Below are 20,238 nucleotides of genomic sequence, written 5' to 3' on the forward strand. Positions count from 1 at the left end.
TTTTAATAAGGTATAAGACTTAGGTTGAGGTTCTCTTTCTCTTTTTGTTTTTTCTTTGCCTATGGATGTACACTTTCTTCACCATTTTTTTTGAGGAGGCTCTCTTGCAAGGGCCATTTTAAAGAATATTGTAAAGCTTTTGGAGAATCACTAGAATTTCTGTATGTATACAGTAATTTTGAAGAAAAGCAAAAGAATTTGAAATGGAGCATTGTAAAGATAGTTTGGTGGGTTTTACTGGGGTTTTCTTTATATTATATTTGTGAAAGTTTAAGCTTGGATGTTTCTATTACAGACAAAGCAATTGTATTTTCTATGTATTGAGGTGATGAGGGAAAGAGAAAACAAGTGAGCCACGAATAGTTTTATCCCATGGATGACAGGAAGCCATTTAAGGTTATAAGAAAGACAGACATAATCAGATCAAATTAAAAGATGGAATTTAAGAACGACAACTCTTGGTAGGATGGAATAAGGGCTCTGGTCAGGCAAGACTGACACAAATGTGTAGAAAGGTTTTCACACCCGGTTTAAGTGAACTCACATGCATTTTCTGTGGCATTTCTGACTTAGAAGCTTGAAAAACAACTTGAGAAAAATCAGCCTCAGACGAATAAAACTGGCACCGTTTTACATATACTGCTTATGACTTGTTAGTTTTTGTTGAATTTTTTTAAGCTCAAGGACCTAAAATCTTACTCCTGAAACTAGCTTGAGGAGAAAACTTCTATTTAAAGAAGTCTACTTAGCTGCTATCTTTAGGGGCCTATTAATATTGTTATTTTCCTTAGACTACTTTATTCCCCTGCTCCCAGAAAAGAATATTTTAACATTAGTGGGTGAAATAGGCTTGATTTCCTAGTCTTAGTAAAACCACTGAACTTTATTACAAAATACTATGAAAAAACTTCTGGGTCAACTTTTTAGTGAAGGAGAATAGAGTGTATGCATTAATAAGTAGTGATTACTAGAGTAATCATTAAGTGTAAAGTTTTCACTTTGACAACCCAATTTTTCGCTTGATATTGTACAAAATTCTGAGAAATGGTAGGAAATTACTACTTGGCTTGCATTATCAGTCTGTTAGTAAGTTTGCATTGCCTTCTAAGCAAGTGTGAATTTCACCTGTTTCTTTAAAACTCATGTAACTTTTTATTATAACAATAATGTATTTAAATGCTTTAAGTTACCTGTAGGACTGATTTTTAACCAAATCTTTAAGCAATTGCTTCTGTAAGATGTGCTGTTTATCCCGTTGCTAACTTTATTCCCTGGCACATTGCCGTTTCCCTGGGCCTGTACCTTCCTTAGTGTAAGAAAATGTTATGTTCTCTAGGAAGCTTCCCCTTATGATGGGTAGAGTCCTTTTCACTGGGTTATAGAAACCTCTGAACTACTCTAGGAGCTCCCAGAAGGATTTGATTCAACATTCCAGCCATACCTTTAGTACAAAGCCTGGCACATAGTAGATGCTCAATAAATATTTTGGAAGGAAGGAAGGAGGACCTCTGACATATATTTATATACAGCACGTTAGTTAACTGTGGCCCATATCTCATTATTTCAGACTAATTTAGGATTTCTCTCTAAGCATAGAAACCACTTATTTTTATATTGTATAAGCAAATTTGTTAGGTTGAGTAAAAAGTCTTTTCCTTTTGGTATGCTAATCTTCCAGAATGGTATTTGGTGATATGTGTCTTATGGGTAACTATATAATTGAGATATAATTGACATAACATTGTATATGTTTAAGGTATACAATGTGATGATTTGATACATGTATAGTGAAATACCATAATAAGGTTAGTTAACACAGCCTTACATCACATACTTATTTTGTTGTTGTTATGGTGAGAACATTAAAGTTCTACTTTCATAACAGCTTTCAAATATATAATACAGTATTGTTACTATAGTCATCCTGCTGTACCTTAGGTCCCTGGAACTTATAACTGAAAGTTTGTACCCTTTGACCTACATCTCCCCATTACCCCCACCCCTCAGCCCTTGGCAACCACCGTTCTACTCTGTTTCTATAAGTCTGATGTTTTAAATTCTACATATAAGTGATATCATATGGTATTTCTCTTTGTTTTATATGACTTACTTGACTTAGCATAATGCCATCAAGGTCCATCCATGTTGTTGCAAGTGGCAGAATTGCCTTCTTTTTTATGGCTGAGTAATATTTCATTGTGTGTGTGTATCGCATTTTCTTTACCCATCTGTCTGTGGATGGACACTTAGGTTGTTTGCATGTCTTGGTTGTTGTAAATAATGCTTAAAGCTTCCCTTATTTTTTTTCTGAATTCTGTTTATTTCAGATAATCTTGTGGATCCTAAGTTTTTTCCAGGCTTGAAATAACACTTCGGTCTATAGTATTTGGTATGTAAAATTGCAAATAATCAGTTGTTGCTTATGATTGGCTTAAAAATCTGTGTAAAGCTCTTAGTGTTGAGTATCTAGGTATAGAAGAGCACCAAAATGGCAAACTAGTGTTCTTATTTCTATATCCTTCTTATAAATTCTCAATTCTTATTCCAAGTACATAAAACTTTGAAACTTCTTGTATTAAAAAGCCATGCTAAATAATGAGCTTTTTTAAAAAAAAAATTTATTGATGTATAGTTGATTTACAATGTTGTGTTAATTTCTATTGTACAGCAAAGTGATTCAGTTATACATATATATACATTCTTTCTCATATTCTTTTCCATTATGGTTTATCACAGGACATTGAATACAGTTCCCTGTGCTATACAGTAGGACCTTGTTGTTTATCCATTTTATATATAATAGTTTGCATCTGCTAATCCCAAACTCCTAATCCATCCCTCCCCCACCCCTCTCCCCCTTGGCAACCACAAGTCTGCTCAATAATGAGCTTTTGAAGTTTTAAAAAGGTCTGAGTGTTTTGAGTCATTTCTAATCCTATTTCCCCTTTTTGGTGTCATTTCCTCAATTTTGACAGATTCTATAAACTCTGAATTGTTTAATATTTAGGACAGAATGTCGACTAAAAGGCTCAAAATTTTGTAGCCCTCTTATGTTTTATGATATGTTTCATTGTAAGTGGACTAGGAGACAGAAATTGTGACTTTGAATGTTGCCTGTGACACAAGCAGTGTGATTTTTGGCAGGATGCTTAACCCCCTGAACCTCCAGATTATTAACCTCTATCTCATTGTGTAGTTGCAGAGGTAAAATAAGGTAGAAAGGTGTAAGAGCATGGTATAAACCATATAAAGTGTTACACGTATACAATACGTTCTTTTATTGTTAAAATGGGTGGTTAGATATATTTTCCTCTTTACCTTACTCATCTAAAAATGCATTCATCAAGAGTTCTTTAAACTCTAAGCTTTTACTTATCAATGTTTCTATTATCGGTTTCTTAAACCAGTGCTGGGACAACAAAATGAAACTACTACAACAGTTCCTTGCTTTTTCCTGTGTTTTAATAAAATTAGTTTATAAGCATCAGCAAATTCAGTTAGACATAAGCTTATTATCTAACTCTGTTCCTCCATTAGGCTAAACAGAGCTTTTTGCGGTTGAGGAATAGGTTAAAATCCAACTGAAAGCAGTATTTGTGGAATTTCTTTTTAAAAAATGACTTATTCATAGCCAGTGACCTAGTGTGGTAAACTAAACAGAATTGATTTCTTTATTAATTGATGTCCCATTTATTGAGTACCCACGTAGTCTGTACTTGGCCAGAGCAGCATGACATTTACTAATATATGTGAGTTTGTTTGTTTGCTTTTTAAAAAACTTTCATTCTCCTTGAAATTTTTATCTGCTAGCAGTTCAAATGACCTATTATAAAAAGCTTCTAAGAAAACTACGTTCCAAAGATTGATTAGACCTTTAGACTGCTGATAACCCAGCTGGATATGAAAAAAAGCTTCTTACAGTTGGTGCTCTGTGCACCACATTTTTGGTTAATAGCAAGATGATGATAAATACCATAGGCTAGGGTTTCCTTGGTGGTGCAGTGGTTAAGAATCCACTTGCCAATGCAGGAGACACGGGTTCGAGCCCTGGTCCAGGAAGATCCCACATGCCGCTGAGCAACTAAGCCCGTGCACCACAACTACTGAGCCTGTGCTCTAGAGCCTTTGAGCCACAGCTACTGAAACCCCTGCGCCTAGAGCCCGTGCACCACAATGAAGAGTAGCCCCCGCTCGCCACAACTAGAGAAAGCCCACGCACAGCAACAAAGACCCAAGGCAGCCATAAATACATACATACATACATACATAAAATACCATAGGCTAGTGCCAGTCTAATAACAGTGTAGCAAAACCTAATTTTTGGAAGAATATAATATGTCCAGGATCATTCCATTAATAGTGGATGTTACACAAAAAGAAGAAAAAATGGCCATTTATCCTGTGGAGAACACATATAATGATCAGATATTCATTCTTTAGTTGAGTGTTTTCTCCCAATTTTTAAATTAATGAATTAAGATGTGGAAGACTCAGTTATAGAAAAGTTCATTTTTCACATTTCCTTCACTGATTAGTTGCTTTCTAGTCATAAAATCAGAATTTCATTAAAGCCATATGATATAAAGTGTTTTTAACCATATTTCATGAATTTTTGGGGTAGTACACTAAAATAATTTAGGTAGCTTTTAGAATGTTCTGCATGAGATTGTTGTTGGCAAGTAAAAGAAAACAGTTTTAACATTGTTTTGCAAAAATTATTTAACAGAATAAGTTTACATTTCCAGGACCAGAATTAATGCAAGAATGTTTAATGTCTTGCGATGAGTTTGCTTGGGCTGAGTCAAGGCAGCTTTAGAAATGAATTCTATCAGAGAAAACTATTATTAGAGACAAATATAGTAACCTCACTGGTTGTTATTGTGTTTAAAAGATGAGATCAGGTATCTCTGGTCTTTATCAGGGATTCAGATCCCTAAGAAAAAAGGTGGCCCTTGCCTTTTCCCTTCTGGATCTACCTAGAAACTATTCTGCTGAGAAGGAATCCAAGGCTGTGAAGAATCTTCAGAGTTTCAAGTCCACAGATATTTCTCTCCCCTTAGTTTTCTACATAAATAGAAAAAGAATACTTGGAATTTTTCACATTTAATTTCCCTTATTATGAAGTGATTCTTCTTACTAGGCAAATAATCCGTTGAATAAATACCATTTTGTAGTTAGAATGTTTTTTTCTGTTACCCAGTCATTTATATTGAACAGGTTGCATTTGTTACCACCTGTAGAGAAAATTGTGTTAAGCAAAGCCGTCTTTACAATTCTTATTTAAAATTTGTTTCCTTTTATTCTTCCTTGTTGCACATTTTTTGCACTTTCTACATTCAGTTCAAAAGAACAACTATGTAAAGGGATACACTAATCAGTGGTGTCCTGTTCTCTTGATTTAGGCTTCTGCCAAATCACATCTAAAAGTTAGAGGAAGCATTCCTTCAGTGTGCAGTGACTGTTACTCTCTGCTAGGTCAGTGATACTCTAAGTGTGGTCCAGGATCCAGTGCCAGTCTGCAGACTGCAGTCCGTGACAAGTACAGAATATAATATTACGCATTTAGAAACTTCATGCAGTTTGACATTGCCGTGACATCTAAATGCATTGTTTTGTATTTTACAAAAATACTGGTTTACGGCAAATTGGAGAAGGTCCTTCACCACAGACAATCTGAGAAGCACTGGGTTAGATGACTTCATCAACTTCTAGCACAAGCCATCACAGCCTGGGGCTGGGGATGGATGTTAAATAACTGTCCTGTTGATCTAACTACAGTTGGTTGATTAGGTGCTCAGCTGTAGCAAAGCCCAAATGAATTTGTTTCCCTGGCATAAAGTCAAGGGTTATCCTAAGTGTCAGTAATAATTAAATGAATCAGCTGTTCCTGTGGTTTCTGAACGGCTTTTTATTTTTTCTTACTTGGATTTGAAGCACTATCTGCTAAAGTTATATAGTCTGGCAACCTTAATAATTCCTACATTTTCCCTGGAACTTGAAAAGCTTACAACTGTGTTTCTCTCATGTGTTAATAAACTAAAACTACATTCACTGTAAAATACTGATCATTAAATATGGCCAGAGTTTGGTCTAACGTAAAAGCATGAGTAAGAGAGGAAAGAGAATCTCCACTAACAGTAATCACTAATTGTGAAAATTTGCTGTCTTAGGTGTGGCATTTTACTTTCAGATATTTTGATCGTTGCTTCTTTAAAAAATTCATATAGCAGTTGACGACATTATTATAATTGAACCACAAGTTGCCACTAGCTCTGAAAATATCAATTTCCAATTTAGCATTGTAATCTAAGATATTTTTATCTTAATAAAAAATTGTTCTAATATTTTTTGAAAAGCTACTTTTTAAAGAAAGTTGCCACTGTTACTCTGAGGGCAAAAAAAAAAGTGCTGCATGACCTGTGTAAAATTTGAATTTAATAATGAATTTATTATGAATGTCCTACTTTGTGTTTATTAATGCAGATAGCAAGGAGAATTGGCAGACTTGAAGCATGAGTTCCGATGCTAGCCAAGGCGTGGTCACTACTTCTCCTCCTCCCAGCGTGCCTCACAAAGAGAGGTATTTTGACCGCATCAATGAAAATGACCCAGAATACATAAGGGAGAGGAACATGTCTCCTGATCTACGGCAAGACTTCAATATGATGGAGCAGAGGAAACGAGTTACTCAGATCTTGCAAAGTCCGGTGAGTCAAAATAATTTGAAGGCTATAATTTTTCTTCCTCTTTGGAAACCTTGATACAGTGATACTCTCAGGTTAGAAGAGGGGTGGAGGAAGAGTGACTAGTTGTCCCCAGTCTTTCAGAGGCAAAATAAGCACCTAATTTATAAATTTAATTTGCAAGGCTTTAATAATAAACTGGTATCGTCTTGGTAGGATAAACTTTCTTGAGTGATTTCTGAGTGTAATGTTTCATTAAAGGAGGACAAAAGATGCTACTGAACTCAAGGATTCCCATTACAGACTGAATATCTGTGAAGAAAATAAAGGTATGAGTGAAGTGTTAGGAACCAAGAAATAGATACACCCCATGAACATACTTTCTTCTTCCTTTGGGTATCTTGACACTCAGAGCAGCATAGGAAGACTTAAGGTTCGTGAGGATGTCTGTGATTTGGCAGCCTAATGTTACATACACCTAATGTAGGCACACATATATGCATATGCACCAAACTAGCTAGATTAAACATGGATTCTAACCTTAACTCAAGCTGAAAATTCTGTCTGCACAGTAATATCCAGACTTTGTAAATCATATTCAAGTGATTTGTTAAGTTTCTTACAAACCTTTTGTGGAATTGTAAAGGTCACATATAAGTTTTAGAAAATGAGTGAACAGCTTGATTTAACATGCAAAATGAATTCATAGCTTTATGTATAATGAAGATCATGGGCCCCTTAAGACAGAGTTCAGCATACATAGACACACGATGCCCAGGTTGGGGTTCTATTAGATTTCCAACTTAGGTACTAAAATAAACACCAAGACATAGAACTGCCTGAGGTGGCCCTGGTGAATCATTTTTGTTGTGCCCTTGTGGATTTAATCACAGAGGCTGAGTCCAAAGCCAAAGGGGAATTCCACTCCTGAGTAATTCTTATATATCAGTGGCCTAGATAAAAGCAAGTACAAGTTATAAAAGCAAGGCAAGCTTTGAGGAATTTAAGTATAGCTTAAATGTAAAGCTATCCTTTAAGTAAACCCTTAAAGAAACCTCTTCCCAATGAAAAGGAGACTAACCAGAAAAGTCATCATGAGGGACTAAATGTTCAGTGCCTTCTTTTATGCAGACTAGTTTCTATGTTTATAAATACTTGAAGAGCATGCTAATTATATAGATATATTTCCTTCTATAAAGAAACTCCACTTTGAAGAACAAACTCATTAGCCAAAGGATTATGGTAATATATAGAATAAAGTAACTGAAAGAATGAGATGAAGTTCAGATTTTGTTCAAGATTATTAAATATTGAGATTTCTTTGGGAAGTGCTCCAAAGAGGATCATTCAATTCTAACTAAAGTTTAAAAGGAAAAAGTACCGGGGCTTCCCTGGTGGCGCAGTGGTTGAGAGTCCGCCTGCCGATGCAGGGGACACGGGTTCGTGCCCCGGTCTGGGAAGATCCCACATGCCGCAGAGTGGCTGGGCCCGTGAGCCATGGCCGCTGAGCCTGCGCATCCGGAGCCTGTGCTCTGCAACGGGAGATGCCACAACAGTGAGAGGCCAGCGTACAGCCAAAAAAAAAAAAGGAAAAAGTACCCAACTACATTTCTATGCCAGGGTTTTTTTAAAATAATTTCTCCACTAAACTAATGACAGTATAACAGGAGATTACCTAATGTTTTTACTTGTGTATTGCTACTTGTAGATTGGCTTAAAAGTATCAATTTTACTTATGCCCAGGGGAATTTAATGAAAGAATGGGAAAGGGCAGGTATATAGATTGTCATTTCCATGTTCATATAGCAAGAGTGATAATTTTTAGCCCAGAGAGAAACAAAGAAAATTTAAAAGAATTGTGGATTGATCATTTTTTCCCTAGATCTTTGCTAGTGAATTTAAAATCTTGTTTGTGAAAGACTTGGAAAAGTATATACATTTTGTCTTTCTGCCATGTTTTAGGACAATGGCTTTCAAATTTCTTTTAATACAACAAACTTTTCACCGCAGGAAATGATACATGGTGGCCTGTATTGCTAAATAACAAAACCTAGCAGCTTAAAACAACAAGCTTTTATTAGCTTGTCATTTCTGTGGGTCAGGAATTGAGGAGCAGCTTAGCTGAGTGGATCTGGCTTAAGGTCTCTCATAAAGTTGCAGTCAAGACATCAGTCAAGGATGCTGCATCTGAAGGCTTGACTGGGGTGGAAGTTTCTGATCTTAAGATGGGTCACTCACATGACTGTCAGCAAAAGGCTACAGTTCCTTGCCACATGGACCTTAAACCTGAGGCTGTCTGAGTGTTCTCCCCCAGAGGAAGTATCTGAGAGCAAAGAGGAGCCTGCAGTTCCTTTTATGACCTAATCTCAGAAATTAAACACCATCACTTCCACCATATTTATTAGTTAGAAGTGAGTCACTAAGTTCAGCCCATACTCAAGGGGAGAGGAATTAAGCTCCACCTTTTGAGGGGAGGATTGTCCACTCTCTGATGACAATTTATTTTAAAAGTATCACAGTCTGCCACAATTTATTTACCTTCCTTCCACATGCAAAATACACTCACCATCTCCTCCTTCCACATGCAGAATACACTCACCATCTCCTAACACCCCTGCAAAAGTTTCATCCTATTACAACATTAGCCTGAATCCAGAATATCATCATCTAAATATGGTCCAGGTATAGATGATACTCCTCAAGTGTAATTTCTTAAGTACAATTCCTCTCAATCTATAGACCGGAGAACGAAAGAGACAAGTTATCTGCCCCACACACACCCAGTGGTGGGACAGGCAAAGATAACTGCTACAGACATTCCTGTTCAAAAAGGGAGAAAATTGGGAGTACAAAGTAGTCACTGGTCCATAGCAATTCTGAAATTCACCTGGGCAAATGTTTGGCAGTTCCCTTGATGAAGATTCAGTCCTTCTACTTAGTAGGAATGAGTCTCCCTAGTTCTTGGCTCTGCCCTCTGAGCTTTTGGTTCCACTTGTAGAGGTCTTAGAGTTCAAAGACCTCTTTCCTTTTTGTACTCTCTTTGTTTCTTTAAGTCCAAGCTTGTAATGTTTCTGTGAATATAATTTTCTTAAAACCTTTGTGTGTCTCCTGTGAATTTTGGGGTTCACTCTGTTGGACAAAACCCATAACCAATAAAGATCCAAATCAAAGGTATTACTAATTCATGTTCGTAAGAAACAAATTTGTAATCCTTCTGTTTTAATTGCTGAGTTCATTTGGGAAGAAAGGAAATCAGGAGAAAAACTAATAAAAGCAAAGTATAATGCTTTTTTTTTAAAGCACTTACTATGTACCAGGCACCTATTATGTACCAAATCCTATTTAATCCTCAAAACAACTCAATCAAAGAAGTATTACTATCCCTAGTTTACAGTGGAATAAACTGAAACTTAGAGGCATTAAATAACTTGCAGAAGTTTTTACAAGCTTAGTTAAATGGTGGGGTCTGGATGTAAACTCCAAAGCTCACACCCTTACGCACTAGGCTGTACCACTTAAAGCATTCAATAACTATGAAAAAATTCCACTCATATATTATTGTTTCATTCTTCTTGAAATTCTCTTGCTCAAGTTAATTCAACCCAACTCAAGAAGAGTTTCGAATCATAAGACATTTTGGTGTCTGTAAATTTGGATAACAAACTTGACACCTTATTGCCTTGAGCTGAGAAAATAAGAGCAATTTGTCTCATCCTAACTCCAAGTTATTACTTCTTTCTAGGAATTTCACACACTTTTGTCATTTTTTTTTTTAATTTAAGAAAGTATTTGTCTTAGAGATTAAGAGCTGGCGAGTAAACTTGTTTAGCTAGAGATTTTGTTAATGCACTCAGGAGAATCCATAAGTTTTCTTTGACCAATATATTCCTCATATATATGTCTCTGATGACATATATATGATTGCCCTTGTCTCGGAATGAAGTGTCCAGGGCAAACTGTTAGAATTAAATGATGGACCTCATCAAAGTTAAAGAATCATGTAAGTTGAAAACTAATAGCGCATTGTGCATAGTAGATATTTAGTAAATTCTGAATACATGGATGGATAGATATATGAATAGCTGAGTGGGCTTTGAGTCATTAAACACTTGAATGTTGTCCAACAAGCTCCTACTGAACTTGACTGCTTAAATGACAATCAGTTGGTGGGTTTCAGAAAAAGAATGAACGTTCTTAAGCCATATCACTATAAGAAGCAATTTAGACTTGTTAACAGAAGTGTGCAATGTTACTCTGAAAGATAGGACGACAGGAGTGTAGGTGGTGATTGCTCAGGCACATGACACACTAACATTTCTTAATAAAAGGGCAGTGTGTCATGCTTCAAACTTATTTTAAAGATAGGAGAAACTTCAAAGCCATATACATGTTAGAATCTCACTGTAATCAAGGCCTAAAATGTTAACAGATCACCTCAGTTAGAATAGTTGGTCAAAATTACCATGGTTTATCTGGTCACTTCAGAAGTTTCAGATACAAGTATTCTTCATTAACTTTGTTTGCATTTTTATTTTATACCAGCTTTAAGAAAAGATATTATTCTAACCTTTAGCTTTATATTAATTAAGACACATAGATACAGGAGAAAGATCATCCAGAAGAAGATTTGGTTGATTTGTGTTTTCTCCTTTCAACAGGACCAGTGGTAATCTATTTCCAAATGAATACATTTCTTAATGGAAAAATTCTAAGTAAGTTTGTTATGCTCCTAATCCCACTTTAGGAGAGATCTAATAGCATAATTGCAGGGTGCCTTGGGAGCAGCAAGTCTGTAATCTGTTTTTCTTTTTGCTCCAGTTTTTCTTTCTCGTAATTATTTTGAGGTAGAACATCCAGATGTGGATATTTAAAATCCAGTTCTGATACTTATCAGTATTCTGTTAACTGATTTTCATTAAGTTAGACATTACTTATAGGTCAGTCTATGTAATTTTTTTTAGCCTTAACCAAAATAATCGTATCAAGTCAGTTTCTTTTATCAAATTGGTTCTCTTTTCTGTGATTTAAAAATAAAAAATCTTTCATCTATTGCCACTTTCTCCTGAAAGTTCTGATCTTAGATGCAGAAGCCTTAAGATCTGATGTTTCAAATTACTCCTGCTTTTGGTGTATAGTATACGTGAATATGTATATACTTAAAGTATATACTTTAAGAGTATACTTAAAGTATACTCTGACCTTACATGAATCTCAAATCTCTGAATCTTTTGTGTTTTTACAAGTTTATTTTTATCCATACCTTTATGAATTCAAAGTTTACAGGATCACTCCTTCAACATTGACAGGAGAAGTATCAAATGAAATGGAGATTCAGAGAAGGCTTTAAAGGCAGGCACCCTCTCTCTAAGTTAAACATTTTGTTTTTCACCTAGTGAAAAACACTTTTTTTTAACCACACTTTTTTGGACATGTGTTTGATGAGAGAGCTGTCCAAACTATAATGTTCTGAGGACAAACCAAGTTTTCAAGTAGGATTTTGTTTGAGTTGAAGAATTAAATGACTTTTCAAAAATGTATAAACTTCTGTGAAGATTCATTTCTTACTTTAAAAAACTGAATTTCTCCCATTAGATGATGGACAAGCCTTATTACACAGGAGGAATTTCTCATTCAAGTGACAGACTGATAAGACTGTATTCTAGAACTTCAGATTCCAGTGCTAATAACCTATGAAATGGATCTTTGCTATCATTAACTCAAGAGGAGATCAGATTCTTTGCATTCTTTCCTTATATCTAGGAAAATATAGAAAAGAAGCTCTAACTTACGATTATAATAATTGAGCACTGAATAATTGTGTCCAGGAGACTCTAGAAGTGTGAAAGACACAGTCCCAGCCATCAGATATTACTGTATAGTAGAGTATGAAAAATAAATCACAATCATGGTAGCTACCCTAAATGTAGTATAGGCAAATGTTAAAATAATTCAGAGTGGGGTGAGAAGAGAAGAAATATGGAGATCCCTCCTAACTGTGGTGATTAAAGGAGAGACTTCAAGGAGAAGGTGACATTTTAAGATGAGTGTTGAGTAAAGGGTAAGAATTCATCTGGTAGTGGAACAGTAGAAGCCAGCATTTCCGTTTGACGAAATACAGTGAGCAAGGATAGAAAAGTACAAGTTGTGATCAGAGAATGCTCAGCAAACCTCATAGGCTACCAGAACATGAGGTAGTAATGGGAGATAGAGCCAAAAATTGACCTAACAGATTGTAGACATCCTGGAGTACCAGACTATTGTGACCTAAGTTAGAGGTCAGCCCATTTTCTCATCATTTCTAGTTTTAATCTGTTTATATAAATGTTTTATACATGCATGTATGCATATAGTGTTTGTTTTGGATCTTGGCTCAGCACCACTTAATAGCTATGTGACATTAGGAAACTCACTTAACTTGAGCTTCACTTTTCCTTGTTGGTAAAAATGGACCTCACATGGTGGTTGTGACAGTTTAATGAAATAACATAAAAGCATGTAGTGCAGTGCCTAGCACATAGTAGACAACTGTTTCTGTGGAAATATATACATAGGGTTAAATACAATATCGCTAACTTAAAGCATTTTTATGCTTTTGTGACAACACTTTGAAGATTATAATCATAATTCATTGGACTGTATTTTGGTTTTTGACGGCCTTAAGGAATCTATCACCCCGATGGCACTCTGCCTTATTCATGTTCATGTATTCATGTATTCAGGGACTGCCTTCTCTTCTCTGTTCTTCTCTATCTGAGAAGGAAGATGGTTTATGCTGTAAAACCACATATGTGTATGTGTTGTTTGATATTTTAACCTGACTCTTCTCTAGTAGAGACCCTAGGGAATTGTTGGTTTAATCTGACTTCAGAAGCCCCAGCATGTGATCTTGCTGCCCTGCTTATAACTGAGTTTCTCATTCTGCTTTGGTGGGAGAATTCCTAGCTATAAGAGGGCAAGTTTTGGTACTCCAAGATCTGCTGAATAATTTTTTTTGCTTTAACTATCATTATAACCTAATGCTCTAATCTAGCCTAAGAGGTTTACTCATATTTCTGATCACAGCACACCTGCTGCCTTATTAGTTGTACAGGCATACCTAAGGGATATTTCAGGTTCAGTTGCAGACCACTGTAATAAGACAAACGTTGCAATAAAGTGAGTCACACGAATTTTTTAGTTTCCCAGTGCATGTTAAAGTTATATTTACACTATACTGTAGTCTATTAAGTGTGCAGTAGCATTGTGTCTAGAAAAACAATGTACATACCTTAATTTTAAAATAATGCTGTTGGAAAAATGGCACTGATAGACTTGCTTGGCAGAGTTGCCACAAACCTTCAATTTGTAAAAAACACAATATCTGCAAAGTGCAGTAAAACAAGGTATGCCTGTGTTTGGTTTCAGTGATACAACCCATCTCTGATAAAATTAGGCAAATATCTGTGCCCAACTGAGAGTTTGAGATTTGAATCTTTATTCCATTTACTTGTTAGCTGTGTAACCGTGAGCAAGTCATTGCCTATTTCAGGACTTGGTTGTGAGATTCAAATGAATCAACTGTAAAGGATTATTTTATTAACACTGAATTTTAGTAGGAATATGATTAACTATCCACCATAAAGACAAACAAAATTTTTATTATTTTAACGAAAGCTTAAGTTTACTGATAAATTTTAAAAACCAGCTGAAACAATTTTATATCATTAGTAAATTTTATACTGACTGTTTTAGTCAGTATAAAATGACTGACTGTTTAATGGCTTAGGTAATTATCTGAACAATATTTCAGAAATATTTGGAACATAATAACTGAGTTATAAATGTTCATGACAAAAAATATTAAATCTTTCGGAATAGAAGAATTCATATCTGTTGAAGCACTGTCAACTATATAAAAAGGCTGGGGACATTTCATTTACTTTGAAAATTATTTTCTTCTTCTATACTGCATAGAAGCAATTCACTAGCCTTAAAGGGGAAATTCATATTTTTTTCTTAATTAATTACAGAAGGGCTTTCCTTCACATTCCTCTGTGACACCATGGATCATCTCAAAGCTTTAGGATGGTACTCATCATGCTATGGGATAAATGGAAGTAAAAAAAGCATTTTCACTGATAAAAAAAGCATTTGACCTGAGTCCTTGCTTCTGACATTTACCAGCTCTGTGACCTCTGTGAACGAATTTTTCAACCTTTCTTATTTAGCTTTGTCAATCCACCCAGCAAAAATTTCTCATCAGGGTCATAAATAGTTGTGATTCTCTTGAGCAACTAGTTGGGGTTTTTTAAAATTTCTTAAAACCCTTGTAAACCAGCATATTGAGCGATTGTGTTGATTCATGTTGGCTGCTGGAGACTTTAGATAAAAGTTGGCCCATCTCTAGCAAATGATACAATTTTATAGTATGCTCTTTGTATCTTAACCTCATTCCTGGCTCTATCTTACCTTCATATGCCTATTTTCTCGTTAGCTTGATTTTTCTTACCTATATTTAATTTATTTTCGTGTCATGTTAATCTATGGAATCTGCCTTAAATTCTTCCTGGAATAACATAAGGTGCATTCAATAAAATAAATTATGCCTACTTCTCAGAGATATTGTGATACATACAGTAGGTGTAAATTTTTTTTTTACACTAAATCAAAGAATATTGGTTATAGCTGCTTTGAACTGTGGAAGGTTTAGAGTTTGGTTTTGAAGGGAAGATAAAGTTTCAGAAGAGAATTTTGGCCCATTGTCAGGTATCTAGAAGTTTTCTGTAGTTTATATAAAGATAAATGAGTATATCTGGAAGATTCTTTTCCTTTCAGCCTTAAATATGGTAAAACACTCAGGTTACTCATCAGTATGAATGCGTCCATCCATCTTATATGCAGCTCACAACCATTTTATGTTCACACGGTCTTAGAAATGTACTAATGGAGTTTTCTGATAAATGTAATGTGTCTTTGTAGAGAATATTTTATACGATAGTTTCTCCGGTTTAAATCATGTATTTAAATGAACTAGATAAAAGTCAATGGAATTAGATGTTTAGAATTTTTTTATAATTATGCTAAGGATTTACATTTAATAAGTCTTGAATTTGTAGAAGAAAAACCATGTTTAACTGGTATAAACTTCTCTATGAACTCAGAATTCAAATAAAGTCACAGCTAGTATTTTTAAAATTAATCATTCAAACATCCATTTGCTGTATGAGCAGAAAGTTTTCTAAAAGCAACACAAGCATGAGTCAGTACTGGTTCTAATATGTACTACCACCTCATAGCCTCACAACCACATTTCCACTTTCACCATGGGCTTCTCTGCCATTATTTAAACTTTTTTAAAAAGTTCTTCCTTCTGAAAACCTCAGAGGTGTTCAGCCATCCTCTAAGCAAAGCTACATCTAAGCAACTGCTCCAGGAGATCTTATTCCCAGCCTTCTGAGGAGGGCTATTCTCAGCGACTTGAAGGAGAGTCACTCTTCTAAGGAGGATTTCCCAATTATCTCCATGGTGTTTATATCTACCCCTCTTGGAGGTAATGGTTCCAAAGCAGTTTTCTGCCTTCTCCCTCTTAGGTCAGGCGGGAACAAACTGAATTTAATTTCCAGCAGTGCATTCTGCTATACATGTAACCAATCTCAAACAGCAGAGCGAGGTCTAGATGGTTTATATTGCAAGAGCCTTCATGTTTAAGATGAATGAATATAAACATGAGCAAGAGAATAAATGATGAATTTAATAAAATAAGTGTTGGTTGAGTGTGATAGAAATACAAAACCAGCTATTTCAACTAATGTGAAGGATTGGGAGATGTTTCAAATGATGAATCATATTAGCAACTCAAGGGTTACTGGAATAGAAAATTTTCTCTTAATGTTCAGTATTTTTATTTATATAAATACTGCTTCTGCCACACATTACCCCCCCCACCCCGCAAAAAAAAAAAAAGAAAAGAAAAGAAAGAAAAGCAGCACTCCAGAACAGGAACATAGAGTACCCGAAGCTGGGGGGAAAAGTTCTTTCTTTAGCACAGTGTTGCATAAGGGAAGTAATCAACTCTCAGCTTTTATAAGTTTGCTTACAGAGTTTATAGAGCTACGGAATTGCCATGGAAATCGTAAAATGGAAGCCATGATTTACTATGTCTTAGTGAAAACTTTTGCTGGGAGTTGCTATAGTCAGAGTCATGCCTCATTCAGATAAGAACTCTATCCTAACCTAGATAATGAGCTGCTAGGCAAGGAATGGGTCTCTTTTTACATCAGTCTGTACTTGGTGCTCTAGTTGCATATTATTAACAAAGTTGCTTTTACCTATACCTGTCTATTATAGATGTTGTAGTATAGCTCATTTGCTTTGAGATTAAGAATGCCTAATGATTTTCCCTCCCCTGAAAGCAAGCTTCTTGCTTCTTCTTCCAGTGTTTTAATTTTATTATTTTGTGTTTTATATTTGTTTTAAAATAATGTACATGAAAGCTATTCAAGAGAGGGATGGGGGAAGAAGACTGATTACATCAGAGCAAGTTGTGTTTGGGTTGTTCTGCTCCAAGCGAGATGCATGTGCTCAGTGATTATTTTTGTGTATTACAGGCCTTTCGGGAAGACCTGGAATGCCTTATTCAAGAACAGATGAAGAAAGGCCACAATCCAACTGGATTACTAGCATTACAACAGATTGCAGATTACATCATGGCCAATTCTTTCTCGGGCTTTACTTCACCTCCCCTCAGTACGTCAAGTTTCGTAAAGTTTAAAAGACAGTAATTTCATCTCTAATTTGTACACTGCACATTTCTAGCAGCATATTCTGATCTGGTTCAGTCCTTAAGTTCATAACATCTAATAGTTAGAGTAACATAGTGTTAGGATCTCTTACTTTTTCATACCAACCAGACATTTATTACACTTTGTGAGGATTACAAAATAGTTATAAATGTGGTCCCTGCCCCAGATAAATGCATATTTGAATTGAGGAGACATACAGTGAATGCACAAAAGATTAAAACTGCAAGGTAGGGCTTCCCTGGTGGCGCAGTGGTTGAGTCCACCTGCCGATGCAGGAGTCGTGGGTTCGTGCCCTGGTCCGGGAGGATCCCACCTGCCGCGGAGCGGCTGGGCCCGTGAGCCATGGCCGCTGAGCCTGTGCGTCCAGAGCCTGTGCTCCGCAACAGGAGAGGCCACAACAGTGAGAGGCCTGCGTACCACAAAAAGAAAAGAAAACAAAAAAAAAAAACTGCAAGGTAACTGTAGAGGAAAAAATTACAAAGCAGCTGGTAAGAAATTGTCTAATGACCTTTTCTAAGTCATCTAGCTATGAACTCAGAGTTGGAATTGATTATTGGCTGAAGTGGACAGAGAGAACTTTGTGGAAGAAGAGAGGCCTCAACTAACCAGACTTTAAAGGATGGAGCAGTTAGAGCTTGGTGTAAAAGGGTTTAGGACATTTTATTCATTCAACAGTTCTTTAGTGAGAGCACCAGTTTGGTGGACTGAACACTAAGGATACCAAGAATCATAAGGCGTTGAGTCCAAGCACTTTACATCTCAGAGAGACGTGCAGAGAACTCACTGCTGTACCAGGGCAGGTACACAGAGTCCCAGACCATCAGGGACTTTTCTTTTCCTTCTCTTTCTTCCTTTGTTACTTCCTTTTTTTTCTTTTTGGTTAAAGATTTACAAACAAGAGTTCAACAAATTCAAATACTTCCCAGATAGAGGAATGGTATGAAAAGAGACATGATGGTGGGAACGTGCAAGATGAGGGTAGAACTCCTAAGTGGATCAGTATGTTGGGACATACATACTGGTTAAAGAATCTTTGAAAGAGTCCCAAAGTGAATTATAAGTGCTTGAACTAAAGTAGTGGTTGCGGGTAAAAGAAGGAAGAGATCAGTGAGAAAGGCATAGCCAAGGAAGAGGAGAGAAGACTTAGCAACAGGTTTGAATGTGGTGATGGCGGGGGTGGCAGATGGATGGTGAGAAGAACGATGAGTTCCAAAATCACTCACTCTTCCAGCCTGGGAGAAACATTCTAGCAGAATCAACAGGAAAGTTAAAATGTTGAGCTAGTTTTCTTCACTTTTTCTATAACATTGATTATCTGTCGTGTGCCATGCATCCTAACAAGAGTCCATAAGGGCTAAGGGATAAGAGGTCCACGATAGTACCACACAGGCCTGGAAAAGAAGTCTAGGAAAGAGGTGGGAAATGGTGTCCAGGAGAATGAAGACTGAGCGAAAGTTGAATTCAGCAATTGGGTCATTAGAGGTTTAAGACTCGTTTTTGTTGCTTGGTGAGGGCAGAAACCAGACTGCTGTTTGACTGCATTCTTAAATATTCTTTGTTTGAATAAAAGTCAAAAGAGGTATTAGAAAGGTACAATAGCTTTCTGTTGAGATCTTTTCATCATAAAATTAGCAATAACCTCGGTGTTAATCACGCTTTTACCATTGGGATCCTGTGACCATTTTTCCGCAGTGGTGTGAGCCTGACTCCCTAACATCACTCTCGAACAAGTACTAGGTGAAACAGCAAGGTGATAGGTGATACGTATTTTTACTCTCAGTGTACTTCTCTGAAGCAAGATAAGCTAATGCAACATTGTGTGGGCTGATAGGTTTCAGATCATCATTTACAGGCTGGGACACTCTCGGACTCAGGCTGCTTCCTGGCAACTAATTTTCAGGTAAGGAATTATTTGACCTGGTTCTTTCTCCACAATTTTTCCTCGTTTAGGTCTCGGCATGGTCACACCCATCAATGACCTTCCTGGGACAGATACGTCCTCGTACATGAAGGGAGAAAAGCTTACTCGTTGTAAACTTGCCAGCCTATACAGACTTGCAGATTTGTTTGGATGGGCCCACCTGGCAAATACATATATCTCAGTGAGTCCTTCGTCTTTCAGTTCCTTTTTTTAAAATCCCAACTTAAAGGCAACTATACTCTCCTCACCTTTACTCAGAAGTCTGGTATTCTCTGAACCTAGCACGCTGGACCACAACCTCATCCTGATATAAACCTTATGTTTAAGGGAGAGGCTGCAGTTACCCCAACGTTCTTCTCCATTTGTTATCTGTGTCGTTTCCCTAATTCAGACCAGTCACAGAACCCATCCAGGAAGAAATCCTCCTGGCAGAATTTTCTCTCTCGTTAATTATATCTGAGAGTCAGTGATATTAAAAAATGCTTTAAAAATAATTATATCTGAGAGTCAGTGATATTAAAAAATGCTTTAAAAAGCACTTGGGGCAGGGAAAATAGAGGGGGCCAGGGAAGTTTCCTCTCTCGTCTTTATTTTTTTAATATTTTTTTCCCATTCATCATCATCTTGTTTTCATGTTGCCCCATTGGACACAGTCCCCATTTGGAAGCAAAAAGTATGAAAATATTGTGTGATGAAAATGGCACAGATGTGAGGTGCAGTCTTCCTACAACTTTTCATCCCTTCCTCCAGCTATTCCTTGGTTTCCCCTTCCATTTCCACCTTAATTCGTTCCTAGGAAGAGAATCTATTCTCTTTCCTTTGCCCATTTCCCCTTAATTTCCATATTGTGTTG

At 36.3% G+C, this 20,238-nt stretch overlaps 1 protein-coding gene across 13 annotated transcripts in view; it reads left to right on the forward strand.

Moving 5' to 3' along the window:
- ADD3 (adducin 3) overlaps nt 1-20,238 on the forward strand; it is a 123,183-nt gene that overhangs the window by 89,104 nt on the left and 13,841 nt on the right. For 12 of the 13 annotated variants that reach the window (XM_033421062.2, XM_049697022.1, XM_004265861.2 and 9 more), the window contains exons 2-4: nt 6,484-6,707; nt 17,270-17,408; nt 19,415-19,566. In XM_033421062.2, coding sequence (XP_033276953.1) covers nt 6,513-6,707; nt 17,270-17,408; nt 19,415-19,566 — 486 coding nt within the window. In that variant the 5' untranslated portion in view covers nt 6,484-6,512. Of the gene's footprint in view, nt 1-2,327; nt 2,390-6,483; nt 6,708-17,269; nt 17,409-19,414; nt 19,567-20,238 lie in introns of all 13 variants that reach the window. The other variant, XM_033421061.2, reaches the window with a different exon arrangement.

The sequence above is a fragment of the Orcinus orca genome, chromosome 14, assembly GCF_937001465.1.
Source record: "Orcinus orca chromosome 14, mOrcOrc1.1, whole genome shotgun sequence".
Lineage (NCBI taxonomy): Eukaryota > Metazoa > Chordata > Mammalia > Artiodactyla > Delphinidae > Orcinus > Orcinus orca.